The 22,900-nt window shown below is 36.4% G+C and overlaps 1 protein-coding gene across 1 annotated transcript; it reads left to right on the forward strand.

Annotated features, from left to right (window-relative positions):
• Nucleotides 1–9,394: 9,394 nt before the first annotated feature.
• On the forward strand, nt 9,395–22,496 carry LOC123566591 (alpha/beta hydrolase domain-containing protein 17B-like). Its single transcript, XM_045360845.2, has 2 exons — nt 9,395–10,306; nt 12,876–22,496. The coding sequence occupies exons 1-2, from the start codon at nt 9,660–9,662 to the stop codon at nt 13,093–13,095; spliced, it is 867 nt and encodes a 288-aa protein (XP_045216780.1). The 5' UTR covers nt 9,395–9,659; the 3' UTR covers nt 13,096–22,496.
• Nucleotides 22,497–22,900: the final 404 nt, after the last annotated feature.

Here is a 22,900-nt window from a genome sequence, read left to right on the forward strand (position 1 = left end):
AATGCAGTGATATAGTGTATTTCAAAAAAAAAAAAAAAATCCTGTTTTATATTTGATTTCCAGGGAAATCAGGCCATTAGAATCGGACATCATTTACCTCCTTTTCTTTCATTTTTACAGAAAAGCTCATTTACCATCTTTGTATTTATATAGTTGATAATATGGCCGAAGACCATGAGTCGTCCAACTCGGAGGTTGAGTTTAACATCAACAACAATGCAGGAGACGAGGAGGATTTCCGAGGGGAACTTGGTGATCACAATTACAGAGCACATGAAGGCAGACAGGGACGTAATCGCCCGCCTCAGATTAAACCAGACCCTTTCACTGGAGAAGAAGATTGGGACCAGTACTTTGCATACTTTGAAGATTGTGCAGAACTTACTCAGTGGTCCGAAAAGGAGAAATTATTGTACCTTGCTACGTCATTGAAACAACAAGCCAGACTATTTTATAGCTCTTTACCTGTACAAGAGAAGCGTTCTTACAGAGCTCTGGTATCCAAGCTTGAACAAAGGTTTGGCAACAGACGGCAACAGACTAGGTGGTTGTCGAAAATGCAAACTAGGACTAGGGGGAAACATGAGTCTATAGCTGTATTCGGAGATGAGCTTCGCCTGCTGGCGTGTAAGGCTTATGCTAATTTGGATCCTGAGGCACAGGAGATGTTAGCTCTTCAACACTTTTGCAAGAATGTTTCAGCTGACTTGAGATGCAGACTGATGGACCGGGACTGCAAGACAATCAGTGAAGCAGTAGAAGTAGTTGAGCGCTATGAAGATGTGCTAGGACATGTGAATACAGGTGACTTTGTAGGGCCCTCAAGAGTTCGAGGGATATCAAGCACAACTGGGAAAGAATCAAATTTTTCCAAGGGTCTAAACATTGACGTTGAAGATATTAAAGGTGCTATTAAACGAATAGAGGGAAGACTTGACAAGATAGAGTCAAGTGCTAGTAGCAGAAGGAGGAACACAGACAGGACATGCTTTTCATGTGGAGCAAGTGATCACTTTTACAAGAATTGTCCAAACAGGGGCAACCAAGGTACCAAGCCTTCTCGGAATCAGGGAAACTCCAATCTGTCATCTCGTTAGGTCGTGAGGTGACAGGCAATGAGAAAAATCGACCTAGGCATAGTAATACTTCACTTACTGCTGCAAATCATGATCCAAGAATTGGTCATGTCGGGGAACACATACGTTTAAATACATGGGACAATGGCTTGTATGTAAAAGGCTACATAGCAAACAACGACATAAGCTTTCTTCTTGATACTGGGGCTACTTCTACACTTATATCAAAGGAAACATATGACAGATGTACAAGTATCAGCAGTATGCCATTAAATGATACAGATCTAAGCATGCAGACTGTGGATGGAACAAGAATAAAAGTTTATGGAAAATTACATGTTCATCTCGTTCTTGGAAATTACACAGTAGAAACAACTGTTATTGTTTGTGATATTTCATTGCAAGGGATTCTTGGCCAGGACTTCATTGCCGGAAACATCAGAACATGGAATTTAGAAAGTCATGAGCTACATACTAAGACTGGAAATATAATAAAGTGTTATACAGGCAACAGTACAAACAGCATTTGTAGAGTGTTGGCTGAAGAAACGAGAAAAATTCCTTCAAAAAGTTGTGTAATGGTACCTGTTCAGATACTTAACGCAGAGTCAATGTTGGGCCTAACCTATGTGGATAACACAGACAGTGAAAACGACGGAAAGATGAGAATTTTGAAAGGAATTTTTGATCCACATGAGCAGCAGCCATGTTTAGGTGTCATGAACTTAACAGATGAAGAAATAGTAATAGAACATACACAGGAATTAGGTCAGTGCCATGCAATATATGAGATTAGTAATGAATCAGAACAGCGGTGTGCAGCAACATCTGAGAAATCTTGCACACCAGACAACACACTACCAGCGCACTTGCAGGAAATGTTTGATAGGAGCACTATTCATTTAGATGATGAAGATAAGAAAAAGTTTGCAAGATTGTTACTTAACTACCAAGATGTTTTTGCTAGTTCTTCGGAAGACCTTGGATGTACTGATAGGGTTAAACACACTATAAACACGGGGAATGCGAATCCTATCCGTCAGCCAACTAGAAGACAGCCTTGTGGGAAGAGAGATGTAGAAAGAGAAGAGATTGATAGGATGTTAGATAAAGGAGTTATAGAGCCATCTAACAGCCCCTGGTCATCACCTATAGTACTGGTCGCAAAGAAGGATGGATCTACAAGATTTTGCGTTGACTATCGACGTCTTAATGACGTCACGGTTCATGATGCATACCCTATTCCGCGTGTTGATGACTGTCTAGATGCATTATCTGGGTCGAAATGGTTTAGCTGCATGGACCTATGTTCAGGATTTTGGCAAATAGAACTCGATGAAAAGGACAAGGAGAAAACAGCCTTTTCAACTAGCAATGGTTTGTATCAGTTCCGAGTTATGCCTTTCGGTCTTGTCAACGCACCTTCGACCTTCCAAAGACTAATGGAAGATGTATTAAGAGGCTTACAATGGATAGAATCACTGCTATACATGGATGACATTATTACACCAGGAGAGTCAGTTGACCAATGTCTGGAACGTCTGGAAAATGTTTTCAAGCGTCTGAGACAGGCACACTTAAAACTTAAGCCGTCAAAATGTACATTCTTTCAGAAGACAGCTAAATTTTTGGGCCATACAGTTAGTGAAAGTGGTATAGAAACAGACCCATCAAAAGTTCTTGCTGTGCGTGAATGGCCAACCCCAGTTACATGTAAGCAGGTGCGAAGTTTCCTCGGTCTAGCCTCGTATTACAGACGGTTTGTGCAGGGGTTTTCGGATATCGCTAGACCATTGCATAAGCTATGTGAAAAGAACATCCGTTTCAAATGGACAGAAGAGTGCCAGAAATCATTCGAAAAACTGAAAGAAACTTTGACGTCAGCACCAATACTTGCCTATCCGAAACTTGGTTCAAAATTCATTCTTGATACGGACGCCTCAGACGCTGCTGTTGGGGCTGTGCTTTCACAAGTTCAAGATGGTGTTGAAAGAGTAATTGCTTACATGAGCAAATCAATGAACTCACATGAACGGGCGTATTGTATAACTAGAAAAGAATTACTGGCAGTAATTATAGCGCTGAAACACTTCCAAAGTTACCTTTATGGCCAAGAAATAGTCCTTAGAACAGATAATTCAGCAGTAAGCTGGATGAGAACACTTAAAGTACCAACAGGCCAAGTAGCTCGCTGGCTACAAGAACTAAATACATACAACATAACTGTTATTCACCGGGGTGGAAAAAGCCATGGGAATGCAGATGCCCTGTCGCGTATGCCATGCAAGGCATGTAAACGTCAACAAGAGCTCCAAGACGAATTTGAAAATAATAATCACGACGGACAAAATAGCAAGGATGAAAACAACACTGAAATACGAGTTGTCACTAGAAGTGGTACAAGAGATCAGGATTCAGAGTTAACCAGCAATCAGTATCTTCTCAATGGCTGGGATCCAGTGGAAATATCAACAGATCAAATGAAAGATGCAAACATAGGGATGTTAAAGTTGTTACTCCAGGAAGGGAACCAGCGGCCGCATTGGGTACAGGTATCAGCTGCTACGTCTGAATTGAAAACTCTGTGGAGGCAATGGATCGTCTTGTGATCAAAGGTAGTCTCCTGTTCCGAAAATTTACAACTGATGATGGAGATCAAAAATATCAGTTAGTAACGCCAAAAGTAAGCCGCCCAGAGGTCTTGAAATACCATCATGATATCCCAACTAGTGGTCATCTTGGGGTCGATAAAACACTTAACAGAATCAGACAGTCGTTCTATTGGCCAGGTATGGCAGAGGACGTCAAGAAGTTTATTAGAGAATGTGACAACTGTACTGTCCGAAAGTTATCAAGGGAGTCAAACAAGGCGCCATTAGGACAGTATATTGTTGGAGAACCAATGGAGCGGATAGCAATGGACATTTTAGGCCCACTTCCGGTTACAAAGTCTGGCAACAGATACATCTTGGTAATAGCAGATTGGTTCACTAAATGGACAGAATGTGTCCCTATTCCAAATATGGAAGCAAAAACGGTTGCCAGTGCCTTACTAGATAACTTTATATGTAGGTTTGGTGCACCTCTACAAATATACACCGACCAAGGCAGATGTTTTGAATCCAAGTTAATGGGAGACCTGTGCGACCTGATGGGCATTGAAAAGACGCATGCAACATCGATGAGACCGCAGGCAAATGGATTGGTAGAGAGATTCAACAGGACACTTATATTTATGTTGAAAGCTTACTGCAAGACAAACCAAGACAAATGGGACATCTATCTTCAGCAAGTTATGATGGCCTACCGTTCTTCAATTCATAGCAGCACTAAACTGACTCCAAATAAAATGGTGTTTGGCCGTGAGGTTGTACTACCAATGCAAGCGGTGATAGGTCGCCCAGTAGAGGATGAACATAGTTCGGCTAATGATGATTATGTTATTGATTTACAGGATAAATTGCATAAATGTCACGAGATAGCACGTGATAATCTCCATGCCGCATCTGCTTACCAGAAAAAGTATTATGACAGTAACTGCAAAAGAAAGCTGTATCAACCCGGACAACTTGCCTGGTTACATGATCCATCTCGAAAAGTTGGTATAAGCTCAAAATTAGTCAACAAATGGAAAGGACCATACTTGGTTACGAAAGTGATAGATGACCTGGTCTGTCTGATAAAGCGGACGCAGAGAGATAAACCTAAGGCTTACCATGTAGATCGACTATATCCTTATAAAGGGAATAAAATACCCAACTGGGTGGTAAAAGAAACGAGACCTAAGCAGTAAAATGCAGTTGTCTTTATTTATGAAGCACATGCACATTTATATAATTGCAGAACAATTGTATCTTTAAGACTAAATAAATAAATAATGTATAAATAAACTATGTAAAAAGAATTGTGAATATACATAATAAAAATGTGTATAAAACAGTTGTATAAATAAACTTCATGGAAAAAAACACGAAGTGCATGCATGTGCATAAACGTAATAAGTATGTGTATGAAACAGTTGTATAAATAAACAGTGAAAGTTTCAACAAGTATTGCACTTTTTGTTAGATTCATTCCGGAACGTCGCGAACGGCAGACACGATAATAGAACGGATCGTGAATTCATTTTTTTACATAACGGCATCAATGTACACTTACTAAGACGCCTATGATAACTGATGTCTGACCTTTAATTTACGGTATGCCATAAATTTATATATTTCAGGGAGAAATGTCAGCTTTGTGAGGCAATGTTTCCAACCCAGGCTTTGCTACACTCGCATCTTATATCTTCTGCTCACAGGAGGTTGACAGTTTTATGCCCATGGTGTGTAGGCAGAGAAAAGACATTTACAAGAATTCATGACTTAGAGGTCCATGTCAGGACCACACATACATCTGTAGTTGTCACAAAGGACAAATTTACAAGGGCCAATGGATTCTACCTTGCAAAGCATCCAAAGGATTACGCGAGGATTGTGGACAAAATAGGGCCTTATAATTCAGATGTTGCACGTGAGGCGAGAAACGCGGTTAGGACATGGGCTGAGAGCTTTGATGATAGTCAAGTTAGAGCTGATAAGTGGAATACAGGATGGAAAGCTGGAGTAGAAATAGCTAGCAGTAAGGCTAAACCTAGTAAGAGTAGGAGTATTTCAAGGGAAAAATCCACAGGTGCAGATAGCCGAAGAGTTGTGGAGATACATGACAGGGATGATAATAGAAGAAGCAGAGACTTTGATAATGCTGAAAAGAGAGATGGGAGAAATGAAAGTCCGAAGTTTGATACTGAGAAGGGGAGAGATGAAGATCTGCGGAATGATAGTGAGCGCCGAGGGACAGATACCGGTAGAGATAGAGACCGAGAGATGAACATTAACAGAGACAGAGTGACGACTACCAATAGAGAAAGAGACAGAGGGACAGATACTAGTAGAGATAGAGATAGGGAGACGAACACGGAGAGAGATAGAGAGACAGACACCAGTAAAGAAAAACACAGGGAGATGAACACCAACAGAGAAAGAGACAGACTGACGAAGGATACCCACAAAGAAAGAGAAAGAGATGCAGATACAATTAGAGACAGAGATAGGGAGATGAACACCGACAAAGATAGAGTGACGAATACCAACAGAGAAAGAGATAGAGTGACGAATACCCACAAGGAAAGAGATAGAGAGAATAAAAGCCATAAAGATAAGGAAGCAGCAAGCAGTAGAAGCAGAGAGACAGATACCAGTAGAGATAAAGGGGCAGATAGCAGTACGGGCAAAGAGGCCAATACAGATGGAGATAAAGTGAAGAATACACGTAGAGAAAGAGATAGTGAGATAAATACATATACAGACAAAGACAAAGCTAAAAATACCAATAATAACAGAAAGACTGATACACATACGGAGAGAGAGCGAGAGACGAATACCAATAGGGACAGGACTGGCGATAAGGAGGGGGAGAATAGTAAGAAAAGAGATCGAAGTAATGCAGAAGAGCAAAGGAAAAGCAAACAGAGAAAGATTGACGAGGGGTTTGAGAACTATGTCGATAACATAGAATTAGGAGAGGAGGCTGGAGTGCCATCATTTTCTAGCAGCGGAGGATCCTCGCCAACATCATCATCCTCGTCATCATGCTCCAACTCAACAACTATCTCCCAGCCAGGATTTGATAATGGCCTTAAAGCTAGAGCCCAGCGCATTCTGATGAAGGGGTTTATGCCTGTATGCCCACCTGCCAGGAGGGACTGGACAACTGTCGAAGAATTCAGTTTAGAGTCGATGGGGATCAAAGTAAATTGGCCTCCTGAAAATTGGAATAGAATGACCCCGGACCAGAAACTTATGTCACATGAATTTATTTCTATGTTCCTGGAGAAGACACTGGGAAATGGATTTCCGTTGCTCTCTAGGAGAGCACTGCTTGACAAGTATAATTTCATGGCATTGGAAGGAGAGGGAAGACCACAAGAGGAGGCAGATTCTGGTGACAAGACCGATGCAAAGATTAGATACTATAATTATAGTTACATAAAGTGTGTCGCCAGGGGTGAAGTTCAGGACACAAGGATGTCCAGGAGTTTAGTAAATAGCATAGAGGGGGCCTGTAGATGGGCTGACACTGATCACATAACAGAAAAATTAGATGCTTCAGGTGTTAAACTGAAAATATAAGTAGTAAAGTGTAGCTGTGCCTAGGTCGGTTTTGTTCGTTAATTAAAAGACTTCAGACAATGTTTTCTTAAACTGTTTCACAGTAAAATACATATTTGTCTTGCTATATCTATATTTGTCATGTAAAATGTTATTACAAGTTCACATATGTTATAAATGCATTATTTTCAATTTTATGCCTATGAGGTTAATCCAGGAGGATTAAATAATAAAGGAGGGCGAAGTGTAATATGAGGTACTCTTGTGACAACTAATTTGTCAAGATATAAGCTAATCATTCATACATGTATATTATTCAACATTTTATCATTCAAAAACGTATAGACGTTCATTGTTTCATACGAGAACCTCATTATTGCAGCTTCTTCCGGGTCGTGAAAATGTATGACATTTCACCAAAACGAAAGCTGTTTTATGTATAACTGAACTTTCTAAACTATATGTCAATGACAAACGAATGAATGCATCGATTGCTTACCTAAATAAGATGCAGAATATTCAGTTATTCAGAAATCTCACAAGTATTTACTTTGAAAAACTGACACATTTTGTTTGACTGTCGGCGCCACATTCACTTGTAAACATTGTCGTCATATTTCCTGTTATTGGTAAAAACTCTACCATACTGTATCGCCGATCATTTAAAGTTTATATTGTGACTTATAAATGGTAGCAGCCCTTTTTACCCAGCGTAAGATTAAGAACATTATAGTAAGCCCAAGGGAAGACTATTTCTTGCTCATCTGGAGTGGCGGATGGTTACACAGAAAGAGAAATTCCGCAGAGTTTCTGATTGGTTGAAAATGGCCATTTCGGTGGAATCCGGGATTCTGATTGGATGGACGGTTAAATTACCGCTTTCAGCCTTGGAATCGAAGTATTATGGCGCGGAACATATAAAACTGCATGCGCACCCGGAACGCCAGCTTTTCACTTTCTATTTTCGGCCAGGACCACCCAAAATTACAGTCATCAAATTTCTTTAATAAATCATTATAAAGTTAACAATACTAACGTAATATTATAATTAACATTTCCCTGGAGGATCAGAGAACCATACAGGAGCCGACCAGCAGCAATGTAAATATAAGTTTAGATAAAATACGGATATCACACAGACTTTACCAGAACATTTGATTAGATCTATTAAATCAGATTAACATTTAAACTAATATTACTAACCTTACTAAATTTTAGCTATTGTAATTAAATATATTTATTCGTTAAACATATAGCTTATTTATTTCTCCCTTTATTAAATTCCGCTCGACCCTCAGTAAGTATACGGAAATTGTTGTCTGCCGTCGTAGCCGAACGGACGTTAGGAACAGGACCGAGTATCAGTCGTTTTTCCCGTTACAATACTATTTCATGTTTAACATCCTTCATACCAAAGTATTAATAAAAACACATAATTCTTCGAAATATGAATTTAATGGCGTAATGACATTACATAAAAACCAATCCATTGATATCTATATCAGTTCACGAACTCTACTCTCAATATGTTAAATATATACTTTCAAGTTTATTAGCAAAAACAATTTGCCTTTGGCCATTTACAAATAATAAGCAAGAAGTATGGAACAGCTATATATTACATATAGAAGATATACATGAATAGTTCCAGAGTATTTTTACGAACTTCAAAAGATATTTAATTTATAATATACAGAGTATCATTTTCTGCTGGTGTGTCCTTTTTACAGAGACCTTCGGAGAAAGTATCTTCGGCCATATTTTTGTCAATGGCTAACCATGAATAAATTTGATACTTAGGAGTTGGGGTTGAAATGTCTTGGGGTCGAATTGTCTCTGGGGTTGAAATGTCTTGGGGTCGAAATGTCTTGCTAGCATGGCATTTTACAGACTGGCTTAATGAATCCGTCCCCCGAAGAGGCATCAACAATTTTGGCAGACGTTTATTTCTCTGTATGATTCGTCTGCAATTAAATGTCATCTGCAGCCCTAAGAAGTATAAAATACTTTAATTTTATAGCTCTTTGCTGCAGCCAATAGAGCAGATGAATTTAGTAGTCTTAAACCCAATCAGTTCATCAGAAAAATTATATGTCGCGATCTAAACATTTCACGGAAATATCCGAAGAAATTTTATTTTTATTCGTTTCTATGTTTATTGTGCAACACTGTTACAGAGAGTGTTCAATTTAAACTCAGTATATTCAGCAATATTATTTGAAAAATATAAATGCCTAAATTGAATTTAAAATACTCTGAAAATTACTTCCGGAAAATGACGTCACCGGAAAAAAGAAAGGAAAGTTATTCATCGATTTTGGGAGAGGTTCAATGACCATGTTATAATGAGTGTTCTAATGATATCTCGTGATTGAAATCAGTTGGATCTTCCACTACATATCTTTGACAATCGAAAACCACCAACATAACAATGAACGGGCTTTCAATTAGTGAACTTTGTTGCCTATTTTGCTGCCCACCATGTCCGTCGAAAATCGCAGCAAAACTGGCATTTCTTCCACCAGAACCAACATATTCTCTGGTTCAGGATGAAACAGGGTCACGGTACAGCTTTCATCTCACAGACAGAGCTGAATGGCAATACACCCAAAGAGAATTAGACTGTATAGAAGTGTTTCAGACAAGAACATCGAAGGGAAATCGTATTTCGTGTATGTTTGCTAGATGTTCACCAAATGCCAAGTTCACAATGTTATTTAGTCATGGGAATGCTGTTGATCTCGGACAAATGAGCAGCTTTTATATTGGACTTGGCAGCCGTATAAATTGTAATATATTTAGCTTTGATTATTCAGGTTACGGTACAAGTACGGGAAAGCCTTCGGAGAAAAATCTCTATGCAGACATAGATGCTGCTTGGCAAGCTTTACGGACTAGATATGGCATAAGCCCACAAAATATCATTCTATATGGACAAAGTATAGGGACAGTGCCAACAGTAGATCTAGCATCACGATACGAAGTAGCAGCAGTTGTGTTGCACTCTCCATTAATGTCTGGAATGAGAGTTGCCTTTCCTGAGACAAAGAGGACATGGTTTTTTGATGCCTTCCCAAGGTAAAAACTCAGTGATATGCACCATAGGCAAGGCAAAAAATCAAGCCACTGCTTTCTATAATTCTTACTATACTAAGCACAATGACAAGCCTTTCAATTTCATATGCACTTCTTAAATTTATGAAACATTACAAGAAATATTAGATTTTAATTGATATTATTCAGCATGTGAAGCTGTGTCACTGGGGATTTGTTAGAGATATCACACAGCCAGACAAGAGTTATGGCCCTTGACTTAGTCAGAAATATGCATGAAAAGGCATAGAAGTTGTTTTGCACATATCCTAAAAATTATTTAACCAAGAGTCATGAAACTATGTAGGAATATTAGCCAGCATGTGAATTTGTGCACCTGTCAGACTTTTTTATTTCACTTTGCAAGACCAGAGTTATGGCCCTTGACTTGGTCAAAAAATAAAAGTTTGTTCCCCAATCACAATATATACAAGAGTCATTAGATATTAGAGGGTTGTTTTATAGCATGTGAAGTTGTGCACCTGGTTTATGTTTGGGATTTCACTAGGCTAGACCAGAGTTAGACCAGAGTCCTTCACTTACTGAAAAATGCACATAAAGTTCTTAAAAGTTTGTGTTGCAAACATCTTACAGTGACAGGAGTGGGAGCACGTGTCCTTTGGACACCCATTTAGTTGGACTTGAAAAGTGCAGGTTAAAGTTTTGCACAGAAATTACTAAAAGTATCTACATACTTGGTTGAAACTTCACACTGATCATGATGTTGGATGAGATTGAACAAGATCAAAGCATCACATCCCATAACTTGTACCAGAATTGCGACAATGCATAATCTATTTTAGACAGAAAATCTATATACTGACAAGCCTTTGAATAGCAGAGCATGCTGTCATGACTCGTGAGACATCTCTTGTTTTGTTTTATTTGAAAGAAATTTTCTGTAAAGTTTACATGTATATAGTTTTCATTCAAAGTTTGATCATTGAACTTTTAAGATTGTTTGGCCTCTGTCACTGTGGCCAAGAGGTTAAGGTCACTGACTTCTGTGTTGCTTTCCAATAACTGATGTGGGTTCAAAACCTCCCTTGGGGTGTTGGATTCTTCATGTGAGGAAGGAATCTAGCTGGCTTACAGGCCCAAACAATGTCCTGGGATCCTGAGGACCCCAAATTCTAGCGAGGGATACCCATTTTTAGCTCACCTGAGCAAGGTGAGCTATTGTGATCACTCACCTTCTGTCGTCACTCCACACTTTCCTTTAAACAACATCTCCTCCTAAACCACCAGGCCAGTTGTGATGAAACTTCACAGGGATATTCCTTTGAATGGATGGTCTTCTTTAAAAATTGTTCAAAGAATTGTATTCCATACAGAACTCTGGTTGCCTTGGCAACTGAAATGAAAAACTTAAAAAATCTTCTTGTCCAAAACCACAGGGCATATGGCTTTGATATTTGGTATGTAGCATTATCTAATGGTCCTCTACCAAGATTGTTCAAATTATATCACTAGGGTCAAATATGGCCCTGCCCCGGGGGTCACATGGCTTATGTAATTTATATAGAGTTATATAGGGAAAAACTTTGCTTCTAATGAAGTAATTCAATAAAAACTAAAATTTTGGATAGTAATTTGATAATGATATTTCTTATAGTTAGGGGAGTAATCTGAACAACAAAATGTTTTAAATATAACTTATTTAATAATTACTTGGACAAGTGCAACCCCTGACTGTTCAAGGCATACTTGTTCTAGTAGATAGCCCAGAAATTTTGTTTTCCTATACAATGTACGTGGGAAGATAATATTGATTTTGTCTTGTCGAGTTTGTCCAGACTACTCCTCTGAAACTATTGGTGGTATTTCAACCAAACTTTGTAGCAGGGCCTCCTCTGTCATTCACCAATGTAGCTAAATGCTACAAAATTCAAAGAACTGGCTACAGATTTTTGAAAGTGGCTACAAGAATTTTGATAAAATGTGGCCAAATACCAGCAATTCGGATTCAATTTGGCACTTTCTCTCAAAAAGTGGCTACAGCTTTATAAGGCCCAGGGGAAGCCCTGTTGTTGGGATGCTTAAGTATCTTGGCTTGTTTTGCCATGGACTAAATATTGATTGCAAAGTTTAAATGCCATAACTTTAAACTGATAAAATGACAGCGAAAAATATGGTCAAATTTGTGCCAATTGCAATTGAAAAAGTGTGACATTTTAACTTCCAACTTCAAATTCACAGTTTATTATCATATATTATTACAGCATTGTGTTTAAACACACTAAATCTATTACTGTTATAGGACACTATGATGTCAAGTCAGATCCATGTAATTTTTATATCACTTAAATTATTAAAAGAAAAGTTTTGGTATATTTGAGAAACAAGTAATTTGTTTCAGGAAAGCAAAATTACTTTTAATAGGTAAATCAGAAAGGCAAGTGCTGAAAAAATATTAAACACTTTGGGATGTTATCGTGTGGTACATGTACATGTACGCTTGTCCATTATTTATGTTTAAGAAAAATTTATCTACATGTCATTTTATAGTATTCTAAAGTTTTTCAATTCTTATAGATCATTTTCCTAATTTCAGCATCGACAAAGTGCAAAAGATTACATCACCTGTGCTTGTTATTCATGGAACAGAAGATGAAGTGATTGACTTTTCTCACGGACTAGCTATACATGAGAGGTGCCCTCGAACTGTAGAACCGCTTTGGGTTGAGGGTGCTGGTCACAATGACGTTGAACTTTATGGGCAATATCTTGAACGTCTTAAACAGTTCATAAGTGTTGATCTAGCGATGAATTGACGAGACGAGCAGGAAGTAGACAAAGACAGCTCAAATATAGCACATCTGGATGTTGTGACAGAAGCAGAAACTCTTCTGTGAAAGAAAAGTGAGACTGACCTCTATAAGCCAGTATAGCAGTAATACTAAATAGCAAATCCTAAAACCTTGTGATAATGTCATCCAATGTGAAAAATGCACTCTTTCTAATACCGCATGGATTTTATACATCAGTTGAACTTTCATGATTAAATGAAGACTTTTTTTCTTTTTTTGCTAGAACCCATTCCCTTCCTTGATTAGTCATTGTTGGTGGCAATGTGAAAAGCTGACATACTTCACTAGACTTTTGTATTACTGATACGACTGTTGGAGATATTTTAATTTTCAGACACTCTAGCTTTTAATAATGTAAGCTAGAAAGTTTTTCGATTGTTTTTGCCAGAATTATGATAAATAATTCTATCCTAAAGTAGTGAATTATATCACCCTAGTCTTTGAAGTTTTCGTAGTTACAACAAAGTTTGCTTACATAAGTTACAAAGCTTGTATAAATAATTTTTTGAACATTTTATGAATGGCCTAACTTTCATATATTGTTTTAATTATATTTTTCCACTCAACGAATTGCACAATTATGGTCTCATTCAGTGACTATTTCAAATACATATCAAAAGCCAAATAAAAAGATCATTTAAAAAATAAAGGTGCATTGCTTTAATCAACAAATTTTACAGTTCAGCTGAACAATGAAGGTGCTGATTGCCAAATAATGATTAAATGAAGAAACTTCAGTCTTAAATCTGTATTGCATCCTGATACCATTTTGTTCATAATAAATATGATTCATGTGAAAAATTTCCAATTCTCATGACAAAAATAATTGATAGTCCCAGGTTGTATCATTGGCAGAGTGACAGCATATCAAATAGTTAGAAGCGTATGAAAGATATATCAAGCTGATGGTGCTGTTGTCACAGTCCAGGCAGGGTTTGCACAGACCTTGAAAAGTCCTTGAATATGACTGTAGTCCTTGAAAATAGCTTTAAAGCCTCCAAAAAATTGAAATGAGTTGTTTTTCTTTTTGGCTTGGGGTGTGAATGCTTGTATTTTACCCAAGACTGATAAAAACCTACTTTGTGAAGAGAATAAATTTAAGAAGGTATAGAAAAGAATGAAGTTAGTTTCAAACTTTGAAAGAAATGTAGTCGGATATTACTGATTCCGGTAGTAGTATGCACAGGGAACAGTCATAAGTAGGGGTCTAAGTACACCTAGACAACATTTTGAGTAGAAGTCTTATGACTGCATTTTATAAATCTCAACTTACAATTTTTGCTATTAAATAGGGTTTGTTGGATAAAGGTGTTAGGACTAAGATTTCAAAAAAATGGTTACAAAATGTACTAATAGACCTTGAAAGGTAAAACTGTAGGTTTTGTCTTAGTTGTTCTGCATATACTCAAAATTTGAGGTTTTATACAAGTATTTCTTCCACTTCCATTATTTCTGCTTTTTTTTTTTTAAAGTTTATTGCAGGTAAGGAAGGAACCGATAATGATAGTGAAAAGATGAAAATATAAAGAACCTGTGATAGAACTAAGAAATATTTCAATGTTCTTAGAAGGGTTCGCAAATTGGAGCTTCTTATATTCTAGGTTATTAATCTTAGCTGTTCTACAGTTGTATAGAGTTCCCTGCTTTGCTGGTGCTTGAAACTTGTTAAAATGTAACTCTTTTATTATCACCTTAATTGTGCATTTTGCTGGAGAAAAACAAATATGGCGTGTGTATTGAAAAATACTGTCTTACTTTGTTTACTAAATGCAAAAAGTTACGACATTTTTCCATTCATTCCTAGGTATAGACCTAGGGTAGATAGTGAGTTAATAAAATGCACAGTAGGATATATTCGTATTTTACAAAATTATGGGACCCAAAGTATTACTTACATGGTTCTCTCGAAGACTTACAGCGTATGGAAGATTGTGTTTGTGTGTGTGTGCTATTTTAAGCATCATCTGGCAACAAACTTGATAGCCTTTATGGTGTGATAGATTTAAACGAACTATAGTACTGTTTTGAACGCGTTTATGTAAAAGTATTGGATGAAATACTTTAATTTTCAACCTATGTTTTGATCTTCCTTAAACATTTTGTTCAGTAATAAGTCTAAGACTTCCTGTTTGTGTTTCTTTTTTGTCAGACATGATCATTTCCATTGTTAGTTTATTACAGAGACATGTGTAGGTTTATTACCTTGTAGTATGGTAGTTTAAATCACTTATCACTGAACGACATGTACAGAATACTGCAAGTTGTCACGGCAGCCTGAAATAGGGGTAATTGCATAAAGAAGCACTTGACCATTTTTTGCGCCGAGATGATGAAATATACAAAATTGTGTTAACTTTACCTGTTTTCTTCATTGAAAAAGAGCTGTGTTTACATTAATTCGTGCACCATCTGCGTTAAAATATTCTAGACCCAAGAATTTTTTTTGTTCTTTTTCTCAATAGTTTTTATATTGCTGCATGGTGACTAAAGTTGAAAAGCATCAAACTAAAGCTTTTTAACTTTGCAGAATGTTGTAGAAATTTATAAAGAATATTAATTTTTGTGCAGGAACGCATTTTTAATTATGAAAGAGATTTATTAGCATTTCACTGATTTTCAGGCAATAAATGAGCCGCGCCATTAGAAAACCAACATAGTGGGTTTGCGACCAGCATGGATCCAGACCAGACTGCGCAGATGTGCAGGCTGGTCTGGATCCATGCTGGTCGTAAACCCACTATGTTGGTTTTCTCATGGCGCAGCTCAAATCATTGTTTTATGGTCAGTTAGTTTACAGTGCATTTAGAAGTAATCTGTTACATGATTAGGCATAAATTATCTCACGTGAGTCAACAGCTCTTTGCGAGTTACTTTTTATGGTGCGTAATACTCAGGTGTCTGAATTATTCTCAAAAGTCCCCACCTGGAATGGATGTAATTACTTATTTCCAGGCCTATTGCAGGTTTCATATTTACCTCCCGAGCATCCGCATTCATCGCTTAAGCATTGTAGTCCACCCTGCTAACCACTGCACCACAGTCTCTCAGTGAAATTACTAAGTTGAATTTCTGTTGAACATCTCTGTAGCTTATTTATAGCAATCTTCCGGGTTTGATAAATTAGGTGACAGCTATGAGAACATGCAGATGTGAACGACAAAATCATTCCCAGTTCAATAGCGCCATAGCTTGCATGATTTATGAATGGAGCAAACATAGTCCCATAATTGATAACCTCATTTTCAAATCAGGAAAAACAACATTGAACTTGAGGGGAATCCTTCTGTTGATACATTTTAAATAATTCATTGTTACATTAATAATATATACAACTTTATTGAGTTATATCATTAGTATACAAATTGCTTTTAATTGTTATCCAGTTGCATAATTATAGATATTTGTTGAGTGCTAAGGTTTGTTAAGAATTAAATATAGAAATTTTAAGAATTGTATATAAATTCCAAAACTTCCAGTGCTACAAACAATTTTTGGGTAAGAAATAGAATGTACATGTATGTTTTTCTTCTTGTCAACTGAGGAATTGAATTTTCATATTTTTGTTAAAATATGAAGTTTTATCATGGCATCATTTAATGGTCAGTGGCCTTACTCATGTTGTTAAGAACTTGCAGAATCATAGCTGGTTGTATTCTTGACCATTATGACGGCTTATATTGTCACTCTGTTTTAGATTTGTGAGCTCCATTTTTTTGTGAATAGCAGTGCAGGGTGAACCCATGGTAAAAATTACCTGATCTTAGTACATGACTTATTTCTTTCTGTTTGCAAGAGAATATTTGTATTTTTATCACATTAAGGTACTGCTCATTCTTGCTTAAGTTCTAACTATGACTTTTGTAAAATGTCAACCATGACTGTAGTTCCATGTTAAATATCACTTTTTTAATGAGAGCAAATAAATTGTAGATTTTGAAAATGTTGTTTAAGTAATCATAATTTTAATTAATAGTTTGGTTTTCATCTATTCCATCCTTGTTTATGCCACTTCATGACATTTTGAGATTTATGATTTGCATTTGAAACATTGTGATATGTAAGAATGTTTATTGGTTTGTACACATAAGGCCACATAATGATTAGCAGCATTTTTGATTTAATTATGTACTCTCAGTATGTGATTTTGACATTCTCAGAAAAAAACTTGTTTTGTCCAAAGAATGCTGAACTATCATACAGGATTATGTAATTGCATGAAAATTGCTAATTGTCATTTTCGCATCCACTACCTTAAGTGTCTGTTAACCCTTACCCTGCTAAATTTCTATAATGAACTTGTCCATCGTTCAGTTTGGACAGTCCCATTAACTGTTAAAAGGGGTGATTACCAAAAAGGTACTGACTGAATGGCGAACCGTGCAGATCATGATCAGACTGCATGAATGTGCAGGCTGATCATGATCTACATTGGTCACAAAGGCAGAATCAATCATGTCCAGCATGATAAGGGTTAACATATCAGACCTGCTTTATAGTACAGCAAGGTTAGTACAGAGTTTTAAATTTTATTTCCATTGTCTTCATTTTCTCATGAAATTAGCATAAATTTGTGTATTATTAGAAACAAAGAGAATTCTGTCAGATTTCGAAATGTATTTCTATATTTTGACTCTTGAACACTGCCTTCAATACATTCTTGTGGAGGATCAAACAGTTTAGTTGTAGTGTTGCTTGAAACATCTTCATGTAGACTCGTTTTATGGAATTTTGTTCTTTCAGGAAGTATTTTTCCAGATTGACATAAAATGTATTTATTGGTCAATAAAATGATTTAATTGTAAATATATACTAATACTGACTTTTAGAGGATTTGAGTGGTTTTGCTAAAAGTGCGTAATTAGTTTTAGATGGCAGTTGTAAATTTTGAGGGTTGAATGGAAAACTGTGGTAACTTGTTCTTTAAACTCAGTGTGTTACAACAGTTTTTTGTTCAGCTTAGTTGCTGGTTTTTCCTTTGTTGAAAGAAATGTTAATCAGACAATTGAGGCATTTATTGTATATGAAATGCAGAATTTTTATCTCAGTAATGAAGTTGTTCAGAATGTTGTAAACATGTACCAAAATAGAACTAGATGCAAGTGTGTGTTTTGAATAGCGACTTATTCTAAAGATTTTAAAGAAAATTCAGTAAGAAGAGTTATTCAGTGTTTCATCATTGTTCTGAAAAACTGTAAAGTAGCTGTGGTCTATCTTGAAAAACTAATTTGCCAGTTTTGGCTGTGTAGAGACATTCAGGATGTACTGTGCTGCATAGCGAGCGGTTTTTGTCGATTTCCTGCTGAACATAGATGTTCAAGACATTGTACAGAATTTTTTCTTGTTTAAGCATTATTAATTTTTGATAAACTTTAGTCAGCATGTGTTATGTGTTTGTTCAGTGGTGAATGTAGTATTGTTGTCACTTGTATATTTTTTTTTGTTCATTGATTAACGTGGACATGTTGTAAACCAAAGGATCTGCAATTTATTTATACCAGTAACTGTTTAAGTGGAAAAGTTAGTGACATGGAAATGTTTGTTAGTTTCATGAATTCAGTAACATTGAGAAAATATAAGTACGCATAAATTTACATGTCTATTCTGACATGTCATAATCAAGACCACTTTTACAGTTAAATTGTAGTTACAGTTGACAAGAATATCTTCAGAAGTCAAATCAGTGTGTACAAAATGTATCAAAATCCTTAATTATTACTCCCTCAAAAGTTGCTGATATTTTCATATACTCCCTGTGTTACTCATAATTGTATTCAGATGTTAAAAGTAAGATTTCAGGTCAGTTTGTTGATACCATACATGTTTTATATATTCAAGAAGTCTTTATGTCAGATTTTTGTATATTAATTTTACAAAGATTTTGTAAAACATGTAAAAAGCACATGACACCTGCAATCACTTACAGTGACATTGACACACATTTTTATTTCCTTATCAAAAGAGATGCAAAGAGGTTTTCTTGCATGCCAAACAGGATTTTCCCATATTTTCCAGTCATGGAATATCTCTGGTATGTAAGGTGGCTCTTGTGCTGTAATTTATAAATGAATGTATAAAGAGCGAGGTGTATTATGTGAACACCCGTGGTGGACGGTGGGGTCGTCCAAAGCATGTCTGCTCTCTTAAGTCGAACAGTATCCATCTGATCTTCACCAAACATGCTGACAATGTTTATGGGCATCTTGGCCAAGTTCGATAACCACCCAAATTGCCCCAGGCACTCTTGGATTATGGACTTTGAATTACTCGAAAAACTACCAATTTAGCCTTGTCCGGTCTCGAACAGTTTTCATCCGATCTTCACCAAACATGCTGACAATGTTTGTAGGCATAATATCTCGGTCAGGTTCGATAACCACCCAAATTGCCCCTGGCACTCTCGGATAATTGCCCTTGAATTACTTGAAAACGTGCAAATTTAGCCTTGTCCGCTCTCTAAGTCGAACAGTTTTCATCCGACAGGCGTATTTTGTGACAGTGGCACTCTTGTATTATTTTTTTCTTCTGTTATTTGAAGAATATGGTATGGAAGAAAAAGAATCTCACCGGTTGTAGGTGTGGATGGAAATGTCCAGTTTTCGGGTAACTGTTTTTGTGGTAGCACGGCAGGGCCTCATTACTGCCTCAAACAGTTATCCTCAAGTCAGATAATTATTTTTACACCTTCAACCAGTGAGAGATTCTTGTATTCCTTTGTAGTTAGAGGTTCAAAATCAGGAAGCTCCACTTTCACAATTTGAGTATTTTCATCTGCATATCTTGTAGAAGTTAAAGCCAGTGTTAAATATCAATAAAACTGTATTTGAATGTTCATTTTGTATATCATTTCTAAGGTGTCTCCTGGCAAAACTTCCCTCCCAGGGATATTTTGAAAAAAAAAAATCCTACATCAGGAACTTTTACCAAAGGCCACTTTTTCTAAACACATCTGATTTTTTAACAAGTTTTGAGTGGATGGCATTTTTCCAGATGAGTGTGTGTAAGTCACCTTTATCCTTTATAATGCAACAAAATATTGTTGGCTTAATTATAGAAGAAATTTGTACAGAGTTTAAGTATGTTGATGTTCCTATATTTTATAAACAATATTTCTGCCAGTGGTAGGATATTGACGTTTAGTGAAAGCAGTTAACAGTTTTTACTATAGATGAATTTATTTGTGCAATATTCTAGACTGGACATATTCAGCAATTATAAGGTTACTTGTTTTTTGCACATGTTCAAACATATATACTAAAAAGAGCACTAAAATTTTGATTTTATTTTAATTGTGTAACTTCTAGAAAATGATATCTTTATTGCCACTATGTGTTGTATTTCTGTTCACTACACACTGAATGCTAGTTGCAGTTTATGCTGTGTATTTCAGCATGCCATGCTGACTGTTGCGTGTTCAGCAAGGCGTACTGACTGCTGCATGTTTCAGCATGCTGTGCTGACTCCTGCATGTTCAGCAAGGCGTACCGACTGCTGCATGTTCAGCAAGGCATACTGACTGCTGCATGTTTCAGCATGCTGTGCTGACTCCTGCATGTTCAGCAAGGCGTACCGACTGCTGCATGTTCAGCAAGGCGTACTGACTGCTGCATGTTTCAGCATGCTGTGCTGACTCCTGCATGTTCAGCAAGGCGTACCGACTGCTGCATGTTCAGCAAGGCGTACTGACTCCTGCATGATTTAGAACTATTGCCACATGTTTTAGGAGGCTGTTTGCTACATGTTTGAGCATTTTCTTTTCTTCCACTATAAATGAAATGCAAGTGTTTGTTGTTATTAAGTATTTGTGATTGATAAACAGACATGTTCTAAGGTCTTGTGAGCTTCAGTAGTATGAAGTCTGCAGTTTGTAGTCGTAATAAAACTTCTTTTTTTCAATCAAACATATTCTAAGACCAGAAACATGAAGTCATGCGTTCCCTGAAAAAGTAAGAGTGAAAGGTTGTAAATATATATCATTTTCTGCCAGAAATAGAGTATGAAAAACTGTTGTAATATATAAGAATGTCTTTGTAATACTTTACTACTTTTTTCAAAAAGAAATCTTTCCATAGAGTTTTGTTTGTATTTTATTGTTTTGAAAAAGCAGTTGTTCTTCTAGATTTGTTATTGTATTTAAAGGGGCATACCTGCAGGTGTACATAAAATTTCAATTTTTGTAACATATAGAAACATATCCAAAATTATAGCTTAAATCTTCAAAAAAATGCTCTGGTTTGATTTACTTATAACCTTTTCTACACATTTTACAAGAGTTCTTATAAATAAATACTGCCCAGAAACTCTCACCTTACTGAGTTGAAAGGTATTACTAATTTTGAAAAAAAATGACTTGAATTTTGAGACATGCTCCTTTAAACTGCTCGCATCATGACAATGTCATGTTGAATTTTGTATCCCTCAATGGAAATGTTGAGTTAAATATGAATCATGCATTTTGTAGGCCAGAGTCAGAATAAACAAATTTATTTAATGGAGACCTATTTCAGTATTACTCGAAAAAAATAAAAAAAAAGTAGAAGAAATTTAAAGGATGTAAGATACTATAGCCTGGAGATCCAGTGTAACATTTTTTTTTACCTTTTTAATTAGAAAAAAGATAATACTACTAGAAAGAATACTGGGACTGATCACCACTGCTAATGTTACCAGTTTAGCGGCTTTGTTAATGTAAAAATATAGAATATGTTTTGTATGGACAGGGCCATTGCCGACAACCTCCCGAGGCTAGTATAGTCAGCAGAAACCCAATCATGCATTTTTGAAACAGTGTTTTTGTAGTTGTACGATTTCTTGTTTATTTACTCGACATTCACACTATTTGAATAAATTTCATTATTTTACACTTTGTTTTACTATCTAAAAGCAGGCAATGATGTATAAAGGTAGTTCTGCAAAGAAACTGTTTTCTACAAAGTACAGTTTCAGATATTGTCCTGATACTTGCTACAGATCCTTGTATCAGTAATAAATGAATCATTATTGTTTATCAATGGTTGTTTTTCATCAGTTTCTGCCCTGTTATACTTTAAACTTGGCAGAAACATTGCAAAATGGTACAAATTACTCTTGTGTTATCATTATATTTTACTCAGTCTTTATCATAGACTCCCTGTTATGTAACTACTTAGTAATATTATCTACATTGAAGAAATATTGTTTTTAGCTGAAGAGAGATGATATTTAAAAGTGACACCACACAAAAGAAACATTTCATTTCAGTGTAGGGCAGTTCTTAAAATTGTACCCTCTCATTTTGATCCTGCCATTTTCTTTGTTGATAAATATTGTGTATTATGATTGCATGAACTAATATTTTCTGTCAAATAAATCTTATCATTCTTAGAAAGTGATTTTGTTCGGTTTTCGCTTTGGTCACAGGAACGATAAACTGTAAATTACTTGTGGGGGCTTTGGCCAACTGTCTTCGAACTTTATAGATGATTGTATGTGGACTAGACGACATATTGTTTTTGGTCAAAGGTCAGAATCACCTCTAAACAAAATGGTTGCCAGTCTGGAACTGGAGAATGAGTGGGCCAAAAACAGATCAAATTTCACAGGATTACCTAGGCAACCCTTTGGGCTCTGTAAATCGAAGTCAGAGTAGCTCAAGGACTTCAATTCATGTAGGGATATCTTGTGGTCAGTAAAATCTTGTACTGTTTTGGGGATGATTTAGATTTAAGGCCAAGCTTGCAACATATTTGCGACAGAAAATGATATAAAAATAATTCTTGAAAGCCATCATTGG

This window comes from Mercenaria mercenaria, chromosome 8 (genome assembly GCF_021730395.1).
Source record: "Mercenaria mercenaria strain notata chromosome 8, MADL_Memer_1, whole genome shotgun sequence".
Classification (NCBI taxonomy): Eukaryota; Metazoa; Mollusca; class Bivalvia; order Venerida; family Veneridae; genus Mercenaria; species Mercenaria mercenaria.